Raw genomic sequence first — 12,837 nt, forward strand, 5'->3', positions numbered from 1 at the left:
CAACAAAACCGAAACCTCCCTTAAATACAGGGAAACGTGGCATTTTTTTGGGACCAGCGGAGCTCAAGCTGTCAAGAGTTGAAGGATTAAAGATCCCCTCTTAAACATATGACTAACTTTGACATAGAATTCCAAAGGCCCCATTATTTTTAGACAGCAACATTATTATGCCTTACATCAGTTCTGACTCACTACGTAAACTTTTTTTCGTGTAAATTTTCAACTTTCTTGGCAACACTGAAAATTGCAAAAACTTTCACTCTGACAAATTAGAACAGAACAGAGGACGTAAACAAATAATTGTTTTTGTCATGTGAAAAACTTCAGCCTTGCTGTCTGGTATCTTTCCCTAGCAAACCACGCTTGAGGTTGGGCTAGTGAGAGCTCCACCACAAGACTCCCACCCTCCAATTCCCTCTGCTTGTACTGTATGAGCCCGGAGAACCACATCCTGAGGAGAGGAACGCAATCGACAGCAATGCCTCCTTGAACTGGAAAATTGGTTACACAATCTGAACTTTTCACTGACGACTGTGTTGCTCCACTAAAAATATTACAATCGTTGCTTTCATTGGAAGCCAAACTGTGGAGAGTGCAGAGACGTTTCAAAGGGAAACAATAGCAAAGAGCACATAGAAAAACAGCGGGCCACTGATCATGGGATGTGATGGGAGAGATGTCTGTCCTTGATGTGAGTGCCAAGGTGAGAGGCTCCACCACGATTTCCCAGAATACTCTGGGGAGTTTTGGGATCAAATGAGCACAGGCCAAAGGATAGTTGCCTGCAATATGAATGAACAAAAAAGAACTGCAGTAGTAGGGCTTATGACATGGGCAAGAGTGCAACATGATACATCCAGCGTGGACTCTTACAGGGAAATACCCACTGAAACCAACTTTATCTGAAACCAATCAATCAAGGCACATGACATCTCACCGCAGGCAATCACATTAACTGAATTCTCTTAAGACCAAAAACAATGTACGTTTAAGAGAAAGAGTGATGCTGTAGTTCCAGTAACTTTTACAGTGTACCATGAATAACATACTGCATAATGGAGATTAAGATTGTGAATATTAAGTGTTTACGCAAAGAGTAAGGTGGAAAGAGGTAAGAGGAAATCTTGATATTTATATCAGATGTTCTTACAATGTCAACATGGATTCAAGTTCTACTGAAATAAAAAAAAAAGAAGAAGAAAAAAAATTGATGTTCTCTGCCACAATTTTCCAAAACAGATCACGAGTATGAGAAAATTCTAGGCACATCTAGACTTTCTCAGGAAATGTTGAAATGTGCAAAATTCGTTTTGGCTTTATTTTTTGACTACCCGATAATGTTGAGGTTTTCAACAACTCCATGTCTGAGTCATTCAAAAATAAATTGAACTGTACAGCTGGGGTGAATTGGCACGATGTGGCAGTGGGGACTTTTTTAAAAGACAGAGAGAATCTGCAGTTTTGGTTCCCATCTCACTCCACTTAACCTCCTCCCACCCTCTCACTCCTCTTTAGTAGATCTCCTCACAGCCCCTGCAGGTACAAAACCCCACGTCCACCACGTGAAGAGGCTCAGTATATATAAAGCAAGAGCACAATTTGGCAACACATCTCTATAATAACACACAGACCCTTGCAAGATTTTTTGCCAGGCGACTGGAAGAGGAAATAGAGGAGTATAAACAGTTCTCACCGCGGCCAGGCTCGGGTTTCCATGGTGCGCTGAGGCATCCTCTGGACAGCTTACACACACAACATAGCGCTCAGGAAACACACGCAAATCTGAAGGCAGGCGAAATAACAATACAGACGATGTTAGTTAATAACGTGGGCTCACCTCTAATTACGAGTCAAAGTCAGACAGTGGGAATTGTGGTGGAGGCTTGTGAGGACATTTACAAACACAAGTATTTATTATCCCTCAAACCGAGTAGAAAATGGCAGTGTACACATAATTGCTAAGCTTTATGAACCACGTAAACAGCATGAATTATTAGGAAATTTTATATTAATAATGGCTCTTGGGAGTAATATCAGTAATATCATTCATCAGCTTCAGAGACAAAGATCATTTACAACAACAATACTATCGCATACATTACATTATTTATTATGTTATTACAATACATCTAATTGTCCTTTAGTATTTTTACAGATGAGATGAAGTCAATGTACCACTTCAACTGCACAGCCAGTGTTTGACCTACTGCCTGTTATATAGCTTACTGTATGTAAAGAGCCTGTAGAGCAAATCCAAAACTTGTAATACAACTCTAACATGTGTTGCTTCATCATGTGTCTCATGTGAGCAAAATGTTAAATACTGATAAAAAAGAAAATACTAATCACAAGAATATTCATCTTGTATTGGTTATCCACTTGGCCTGCCGTCGTCTGTTCAACGCTTTCTTTTTCGCAGCAGTGGTGAATTTAGTGCATAAAAGCTTGTATTCCTCCTAAGTGGCCATTTCTAAATACATTGGTTTTGCTTCACTTGTGTGGATTAGTGGTTTACAAACATAAACTAGTTCCTGGGAAGCCAATGTACACACATGTTAAGCAGGCAGAGAACTTCCACTTCCACAGAACCACATCCTGCATTAGTGTATGCAGACTTGTGTTGAGGTTCTAAGGAGGATTATGTCAGTCAGTCAGTCAGGGGGTCAGTTGATCATCCAACACTCGAGAGAGGGTAAGTGGAGTTTGCTGTGGATGTTTATGACCTTTGAAGATTAATTATCTGACAATTTCAGCAATAAACTTCAAAATTAAAAAAAAAGAATATTGCAATGACATTTACTAAACAACTTCATGCTTCACAGAGTATGACCCTGCACATTTTGGATCTTTCATCAGTTTCTCTCTTTCTGAACCAGCCTCAAGTTAAAAGACTGCCATGACAAAACTTAACTGTAATTCGCCAGAATAACTCTTACTCTTTATGGTCAGATTATAGCTAATTGAAATTTTTACACGACTATTATGTACTGCAAACAAAGTGGACTGAATTACACAACCTTTGCCCCAGGAGACTGGATCTAATTTGATGTGTAACGGACCTGCTGAGAGAAGCAGTCATCTCAGTCTGCAGCAGGTCAGTGCTGCTTTAACATCCAGGCCCCTAGGGAGCAGATATTAACTTTACTGACAGGAAGAGAGCCATGTTGGTCCCATGAAAAGGTGGCCAAGGGTCATAGGCACTAGATGGGCCATGGAGATAGATTCTCACTGCCCTCCATAGACAGCTCTCCAATCTTTCTCTCCCACTCTCAGTAGCCTCTCAAGGGAAACACTTAATGGCTGCCGGTTCTCAACAACACCCCAAGCAGGTAGGGACAGGACATAAAAACAAGTGAGGGGGAGAAAAATCAACATGCAGAGCACAGATGACTTGATCTTTCTGTGGGAAATTTGGCTGAGTATGAGTCATTGAAATGTCTATTTCTGATTCATTTAAGTGGGAATTGACTCATGAAAAGCATCTAGATTACGTACCCCCATGGAGCTGCTTCACAATACATCTGAGGCTTAAGTGGCGCTTCAGAAAATTGGCGACTAGGTTGAAGTTTTGCCCTATAAAAAAAACACAAACAAACAAACAAAACAAAATTACAATCAACAGCAAAAAGGAGCAAACGGGCACAGAGTTATTTCATATACATGTGGCACTATTACCAAGGCTGGAAAAGTGCCACTACTTGATTACTTCTGGATGGGACTTTCTGGAAGGATGTGTGCTAGCATTGTTGCCATTCCCTGATACGCTGATAACATTTATTCGATTTACTGTAATGACACAAAACAACATGGGTTGGCATTCAGATCATCCTGTTGGTAAGACAACAAGATAAAGTGGTTCATCAAGGGACATGAAATGCAAACAGTTCTGATCCAATACGAAGCCCTGCATATGATGAGTTACTGTCATAATATACATTAGAATCAGGCTAGGCTTACTGACTGCTGAAATAAACCCATGAAGTTAAACTTAAAGTGAATACAAGATATGGGATGTTTTTTTAAAGAAACCAGCAGCTCTACTTCCTCAATACAAATTGTTATACCCACTTCAGCACACTGTTGTACTGTTAGCTCCACATGGCAGCAGGCAAGTCTGGATGGCATTCCCTTGCTCTTCAATTCCCCACTAACTTTAATCTTATGCTCAGTCAGAGGCCCAGAATACTCCCAAATGAGCTAATTCATTAACGGAGAGAGACCCTATTCATTCTGTTGTAATTTAACTGACCTCCCAGTCTGGCAGGAGCAGAGAAACCGTGTTCTGGGCCTCTGCTCTATTTGTCATGGAATGTTTGTCATGGTATGTAAGATGTGCTGGGCAGAAACAGTGGCCTGTTGCCTAATCTGGCAGGAATTTGTTGACTAAAAGCAAGGGTCTGGCTAACACGCTATCCAGTTGTTCTTTGTAAACAAGACAACAGCACTGGGAAGCTGACAGAGCCTGCTCATACTTTGGTACATCCACACACTTCAACCTGACTCTCCACTTTTCGCCCTTTTCTTTACACACGTCACGTTAAAACTACACCCTGCTTCACTTCACCTCCACCTCCACCTTTCTATTCCCTCTTATTCTTGTTTTGTATTCTCATATTTCTGTTTTCGTGTGAAAAGCTCATTAAGCTAACTTAGGGATTTTAGTACTTTTACTTCAATTAAAGGATTATACATTTGAAAAACTGTTGACCTCTTGAACTCGAGACTTTCTCAGAGCTCCCTGGATAATGTCAAACGTGCAATGTCATCAAGCTAAAAAAACGAGGCTGTCTTTGTCTCTGAAAAGCTGACATTTGGAAGTGGGGAAGGTTTTTACCCGTTGGCAAAAACACTGACAATCACTCATCACAAAAATAGTCCCTACAACACTGGGTTAAAAGAAAAAACTAATTTAAAAGTTGACCAACAACAAGGGCAATTAATTTCCCACATGGTGCGTTGGCATGAACATACAACACAAAGAGCAGACAGCATTAACAGCACTGGCCCACACGCAAGTGCGAAGGCGCCAGTGTGAACATTTCCCCTTTCTCTGTTTGCTGAAGTCATCTCAGCCCCGACTCAAAGCATCTACTTATCATCTTCAAAAAGAAGCTCTCCTGCCATTCTTTAGATAATGACATGCAATTACAGAGACAGTTTGCCACAAAGCTGCCACAGGTATACGGTTAAGTCACCTCCCTTTGATTAATGGCACCACCTCTGCTTTCTTTTTCTTTTTGTTTGTGGCTGAATTAGCTACCAGGATAAATATATTAGTGTGTACAATTCATGTGCAAACATAAATGAATGACAGAATGAATGAAATCGTCGATCTAATCTATTTCAAACAAACCAAGCTCAATCTGTCAACGAAAGATAAATCTTTAGATTTCTACAGCTTAATTAAAATGAAACTAAATTAAAATATCAAACAGCTACTTGGGATTTCGAAATGTAGATGTTTGTTACTATGATACAGAGCAATTACAACCAATATTTTTCCAAAGATGAAAGGGTAAATTATTACCTTGGTGACAGGCACTTGTCAGGTTAGCTCCTATAGGAATGTGTCTGCCCCTCCAAAGCTCTTAAGCAGATATTTAGCCTACAGCAAACTTCACATGTAGGCAGTTTCGTAATGATTTGTGAACATACATTATATCCTCTCAGAGACAGAACAACCTGTATCCACACTATTGAGAGGAGATTTGAAGCAACACCTTTGTAGACAGTGCAAAGGTTGTTTTATCAGGAATTAGTATTCTTTGAAGAACTGATCCGTAACAACGCTTGTTTGTCCTATTCCTGCGTATCAGCTTCATAAAGTGTCAGCTTCAGATACAATCACAGTTAGAGCTTTAATTACTTTCATTTTATATTTAAACTGAAGTCATTCGTCTTCATAAAGAAAAAACATAAGACCTGCACACTGGGATTGAGAATTCTCGTCATGAATCAAAGGCCATGTGACAGCTTTAAGTGGGGATTTATAGAAATCATTTTAAAACTTGTTTTTTCCAATCCAAGACTCAGGTAGCCCTATAATGATTTTATACAGCAGTCTGTAAATATACTGACAAAGGTAGGCTACACTCTTATTTTATTGAATCTGTACCCCACTGCATTGGAACATTGACTGAGGTTAAATTGCCAACTTTCAGCTTTAATTTGAGGGTATTTACATTCTGATTAGTGTTGCAAGTGTAGCCTAGAGAACCTATGCAATTGGACGAATATATTTTACCATTCATTTCAACCATATGCATTTTATTATACTGATGTATTTCTGCTCACGTGATGCCCTCAAACAAACGTTAGTCAGCTTGGCACAGACTGTCCCTGAGCTCACAAACTCCCTCACAGAGCCAGAGACACACAGCATTTAATGAACATGAAAACATAAAATATTAAAGTCGTGTTTAATTGATATTACCTAACAGGCTACCAGTCTTATACCGAACAGAACGGAAGTGAACAAACAGCTGTAGCTGCAGATTCTTTCCAGTTAATGACTACCTGAAGTGTATGAGCCATCGACATCAGCAGTCTTAATAGCATCCCATGTGGTCATCACCAAGGCCTCAAAAGCAGCCCTCTTCAGTTTTTGGTTGTTTAGGTGACTCATGGGACTTAAATCTGAGCTTCAGCAAATGAAGTACATGCTATAGTTAGACTGAGGTCAGGTGCTTGACATGGCCACTCGCAACATTTCTATGTAAAGAAACATAAAAACTTCAGATTGGTTGTCTAGCTGTAAGTTTAGGATACAGCTACAAATCATACATACTTCATCTGATGTGGATCTAAATTCAATTTAGAGCTACAAGTTGGTATGTTAACCTTAAGGTCATTTTTCATTTTAAATATGATAACACAGACTAAACAACACATAAGTCACTGTCCAAATTCTTATGGACTGCGGTAATATAAATGAGACAGACATCCTTGTAAGTCTGGCCCTTTAATACTGGATGTACATAAAGTATGTAATAATACTAGATAAGCCAACAAGATTTAAATAGATAGAATACTTTATAAATCCCAAAGGGAAATTGCATAAACAGTCTGTATGTTATGTTGAGCGTGTTTGTAGTTAACAATAGCAACATTCCTTTATTGGAAAACTTTTTTAATATTCAGTTATTCTTTAAATAGCAACCCATTGGTCATCTATTGTCCGTTTTGGATGTCTAACTAGAGAGGAATGCAGATCTGTATCTCTGTTTTGTTTTTTCTGCCCATTCTGGGTCCAGGAGGGACCAGGAAGCAAACATCTTTCATTGCACACTCATGGCTTTCTATGTTTTTAGAAGCTTTGATTTAGTCCGTTAGACTCTTTAGCCTCATGTCTAGCTCTACAACTATTCTCATTGCTTTCCCTGGTGGGTTGAGCTTGCCAATTCCCAGGACAAGTTTGACAGGGACGTCTGGACACAGAGTTGGGAACCAGTGAAACGGCATGGCCCGAGACATCAGCTGTTGCTCCAACTTTATAACGTCCTGCACAGCGCAGAGTTGCTCTTGGCTCTCTGCCCAGGTTCTCTCGTGCTAAGCTTACATTCATGTTTCTCTCTCACAAACAGTTTGCTGGTGCCTCCTCTGGGAATGAGTGGCCCCTTTCTGTGGCAACTGTGGCCCACAGTGGTGCAATACACAAATCTGAGAGCAGAAACTTTAAAGGGTTTCATTTGTACTTCCTTCAAGAGAAGATGGTCTTGCTTAATTGTTTTGAAACCCAGTGCACAACAATATTATGACAGGTCAAATCAAACAGTAAACAAGCCAGCACGCCATGTTTTCAGAAATGTGGTAGATAATATCGTAACCACTTGTATGAAGAGACTCCTACATCTTGTAATATACCACAGGACAACTCCAGAAAAAAGCAGACTCTACAGGGCTGGTGCCAAGGCTAGAAAACTGTACTTTCGAGTCACACACACACACACACACACACACACACACACACACACACACACACACACACACACACACACACACACACACACACACACACACACACACACACACACACACACACACACACACACACACACACACACACACACACACACACACACATCCCTTCAGCTTTCACCGCTTCCTGGGAAAACAATGAGAGGAAAGAAAAGTCAACAAACCAAAAGGCAACCAGAGTGACTAGAACTGTAAAATGGAAAAGACAGGGGTGAGAGGCATTTGTACCGGGGTCAAAGGTAAGCCCCCATGGAACAGACTTCATTAACTTCAGTCATATCCTGAGGAGATCATTAAAACAGCCATAGAAAACATAGCCTACTTCTCCTCACCATCCGCATTCCTGGCGGCCTATGTTGTTGTGACTCATGCAGGAATCCATAAGCATTTCTGCTCTGATATGGAGGATTTTCTAGGGTAACTTGCGAGTCCTGGCCATGCATTAGCCTGACCACAGTGGGTGCAGGGCCTCTAACGAAGTACATCAGAGGGTGTCAGTGCATTTCCATGCACCTAAGAGTTATGCACTAACCTGATTTCTTTGACGTCATGTAAACGTGAAAGCACCCTTTCATAATCAAATTATTGAGACAAATGTTGTTAGCACAGTTTAATTTCTGTTGGAGGAAACCGATTTCTTGGCCATATATATGCTTAACCAGATGTGCATGATAATACTTCTTCAGGTGACTATCAACGCAGAAGCCGTGTTAAGGGACAGAAGAAAAGACGTTAACTTGTAGCGCTGCATCTTTGTATGCGAAGTCGCTCAAACCAAAGTCTGACCAAAATTTAAACTACAATAAATAAGTCAAATTTATTTTCCACAGGTGAGTGTGTTTATATGTGCACAATAAGGAAAGACTTAGGGACTCCCAAACAGTCCAAATGTTGCTATCAAAAAAACTCTTTTCAGGCTACAGCATTTTTATCATCAATAGGATTAAATTATGCCAGCCTTGCTTCACAAACATGGCACTGAGAAGGAGAGAAATCTGATTACCCAGCAGCTGCATATAAACGCAAGTTTTACAGTAACCTGGTTATTGCAGGGCATGTAAACTCCTTCTCCGTCCTTTTCCTGTAACCTGATTTCTCCCGTTAACCATGTTTCTGGTGTGCATGTACAGTTAATGTAATGACTGTGTATCAGGGAAACTGCATTTCCCACGCAATCCCTTTATGAACAGGAGTTGAATCAGCAGGACAGTCAGACATCAGTGCCTGAGAATCCTGCTCTTTTGACATCTCTGCTTTGATGTGGACCCCCTCCCTCTGTCCTCAAGAGTGGGTGGACTGTTGGGGCTTAGAGCGAGAGAGAGGGGTGGAGTGGTGAAGGATGAGAGAGCATGAGGAAGTTACCCATATGTAAGTGGGGGCTTTCCTGGAAGGACATCACTCTCTGTGTGTAACTGTAACTACGGCTGTAGCAGAGCACTGTGCCTTATCATCCTGCACAACGTCCACCTGAAACAATATTTGCACATGAGTGTTCAATTTAACATTTGGGTGACCCCTTCATCGCAGTTACAAAATACGCCGCAGCATGGTAGCTCAGGCCAACCCATAATGCAGCATGTGACTAAAGTGGTGGGGAGCATTTTGGAGCACAGAACAATTATCAAGGGAAGAAAATCTATTTCTCAGAAACAATCTGATGAGAGAAATGCAGTCACAATACAAAATGTCATATTCAATCATCATTATATCTTAATTAGCCTGAGAGGCCACAAATCTCTCAAAGTGCTGACACTGTTTATATTAAAGAGCATTCAGAATAAGAGGATGCAAACTGCTTATTTTGCATTTATGTTGTGCAGAGCAGTTTGTGGACTTGAGTTATGCACTGTGCTGGCCCTTTAAAACTCAGATCAAGGACTCATTGAAAGCAGACTCCCTGCTTGCTGGGTCCTCTGTAAATCTCCTAGTCTGTGTTTATAAATCCAAATAGATGAACCATGGCACACATGGTTGGGTATCGTTTGGATTTCATCAATTCCAGTTCTTATCGATTCCCAGTTTCAATTTCAACTTCAACATGGTAAAAAAAAGGTCCAATGTTTAGATAAGAAAATACCCTCATTCTTTTAAGTGTTTACTTTGACTTTTACTGTTTAATTAAAATATTTATATTCAAAGTCTTTTTAACTGAACATTCACACAGTAAATACATATAATAAAAACGCATGATCAGTCATCAAGGCCTTAAGGAACACTCCAGAAAAATAATTCCTTGATAGTGTACCGTTGCAATGAAACATTGAAAAGTGCAAAACATGTAACGACTGGTCGCTGCATGTTTCACATGAAATACTAGAAATGACTCCAAAATTTAAAAGAAAATCCAAAAAGTCTGTCCAAGTTTGGGGTCCATCTGAGCAACAGAGGCAAAATGTAAAACAAACTGTATGTAACAGTGTGTTGTGGCTAGTTATCACTGGCTGTGCTGGAAGTGCTAGCGCTGGTTGATGACACACTCATGCTAAGAGACAAGAAGACATCCACTGAACATTCTTACAGGTTGACACTGTGCTGCCTTAAATGTTTGGTCAAATTTGATGTGCAAACTGACTTACAGCTAATTAACTTGTCAAATGCACTTTGTGTTGTCATTTTCTTTAATAAAGTGAAGTCAAACTTTTGAATGTTTACTGCGTCTAATCAAACCAACACACTGTTGTGTTGACGTATGACATAGACAGGTCCTATCAGATAGCTATGTCCTTGCAGATGTGTGGCCTTTATTTGCAAAGGCTAATAAAAGGGTAATTGTGGTTGGAACAGGAATTCAATTTTTTTGATGGGTACCTGGTTCTTGGCATTTTGGATTTGGTTCAAGTTTGGTTTTAGTTACCCAACCCTACATGGCACACATGGTGAAAGTGTTGAGGTCTTGCTTCAACTGTCTAATGATAACAGATGGGTAATGCCAAGGCAGTCTATTCACATGCGTCACATGCGTGAATAGACTGAAGTTCTAATTTTAATGTCATAAAAAAATGTAATACACTAAATTTTCATGATCAAAACTCCTTACAGTCTACAAGTAAACTGTGTTACAGTGCACTTTGTGGTAGTGCCTTAATGTGCCTTTCCTGACAACACCAGGCAAATTTAGCACACTGCACAACCATGACACCTGTCCACAGGAAAAGCCTCAGAGCTAACAAGAGCACATGACATGGGCTCATTTCTCTCAAAGTGAAGCATGAGACAGAGAAAAACAACAAGATCTTCTGAAACGTTTCAGTAATTCCTGAAACAAGGCGCTCTGGTCAGGCTGAACACTTAGCATGAGTTCAAGAGAGTGTGTGCCGTCTCCCAGACCAGATTGTGGTAAAGGGGAACAGTCACATGAATGTGATCCGTGCTTAGGCTCAGGCCCTAATTATATGGGAAAAGAGTGTGGTGTGACAGCTATGGCAGGGATTGCGGTTGTGTCCTAAGAGACTGCAGCTGACCCTGCGGAGAAGGAAAAGAGGAGAAAGTGAGAAAACATGAAGTGCAGACATTAGAGGGACATGGAAGAGCAGTGGTTAGAGAGGAGGAGAGAGGTTAGGAGAGGAGAGGAGAAATTAAAGGAAATGGGAACAGAGGAGAAAAGAGGAGAGGGGAGAGGATAAGAGAAGAGGGAAGGACAGCAGAGGAGAGGGGAGGAGAGGAGAGTGTAAAAATCCAAAAGACAGGAAAAGAAAAGGTGTGTAGGAGTGTGTGTGTGTGTGTGTGTGTGTGTGCGACTGTGCGTGTGTGCAATAATGGGGGGGGGGGGGTTAACAGTGGAGTCAGACTGTCCTATGTGTTGCTGCTGAGTAAGGCCGGGGGCTTACAGGAGGGATTTAAAGAGCCACAGCAACACCACAAAGCACCAGGGTGAGGGGGGTTGCCCGGCAGGGGCCAGAGGAGGGAGGGTGAGTGGGGAGAGGGGTAGGCTGGCTGGAGCGGCTACTCTGATACTAGGCTTCTCTCGGGATCCATTTCCAGCCTGGGCCTTGGAATTCCTTTGTTCCTGTCACAGGTCTCCGTTTCCCCCTCGCCTTAATCCCAGCCTGCCTCACGCCCAGTAACACAGAGCAGGGCAGGTAACTCTGCCACAGGCATGCCTCTCTATTTACAGACCAGTCCCTCACATAGCAGTCCCTCATATAAATAGTTATAGCTGTGGTTGCACTGTGAAGAAACAAGGTAGGTTAAGACAGGTTGTCACTACAAAATTACATGTGTGTGTTTTCAGAGAACTGCTTTGATCTGTCACAGTATGAGGCTGCCTTTCAGCATATATTGATTCTCCCTGCAATGGACGTCCAACACACAAGTAATGGTTTACATGTTTGTGCACTTTGCTCGCTCACATTTTGACTGAGCAGTTTCACCTAATTTGATAACTGGTCTAGCCTGGGGCTATAGGCCTTCAAAGGGCCAGAGAGGCCAAGCAAAGCTAAATCTATGACAGGGCAGAGCAAAAAGTTAACCATCTCCCTTTTAGTCTGTACACATCCTCCGCATTCTTCAATGGGAGGGAGATGGTCATTCGTAAACACATTCTCCAACAGTAAAGCTATCCAGCAACACTTGTGCTTTTCCCTGCAATGGCTGTGGCCAGGCTGCCTTAAGCCCCCTTCATAGGGCTGCCAAGAGGAGTCAGTGGTACACTGTGCAGCACTCGCAAAGCCCTCTCCCACGGCTATTAGTGACCATTCATCTGGGGAGCCTGGGAAAATGCCTCTCCAGCCTGCCGTGGCCATGGGGAAACAGGCTGGCAGGTGTTCCCTCCTCCTAAGCCCTGGCACCTGTGCAGGGAGAGGAAGAGGGACCCAGCTCTGCCATGGGCTAAAAAGGTACCACTAGGTTTTGCCAGGGCTA

General features: G+C 41.6%; 1 protein-coding gene across 1 annotated transcript in view; it reads right to left on the bottom strand.

Annotated features, from left to right (window-relative positions):
* slx4ip (SLX4 interacting protein) overlaps nucleotides 1–12,837 on the bottom strand; it is a 28,540-nt gene that overhangs the window by 7,954 nt on the left and 7,749 nt on the right. Inside the window, exons 5-6 of the mRNA XM_053332643.1 lie at nucleotides 3,496–3,573; nucleotides 1,694–1,782 (exon numbers count right to left, since the gene is read on the bottom strand). Of these exons, the coding sequence (XP_053188618.1) occupies nucleotides 1,694–1,782; nucleotides 3,496–3,573 (167 nt within the window). The remainder of the gene's footprint in view (nucleotides 1–1,693; nucleotides 1,783–3,495; nucleotides 3,574–12,837) is intronic.

The sequence above is a fragment of the Scomber japonicus genome, chromosome 14, assembly GCF_027409825.1.
Source record: "Scomber japonicus isolate fScoJap1 chromosome 14, fScoJap1.pri, whole genome shotgun sequence".
Classification (NCBI taxonomy): Eukaryota; Metazoa; Chordata; class Actinopteri; order Scombriformes; family Scombridae; genus Scomber; species Scomber japonicus.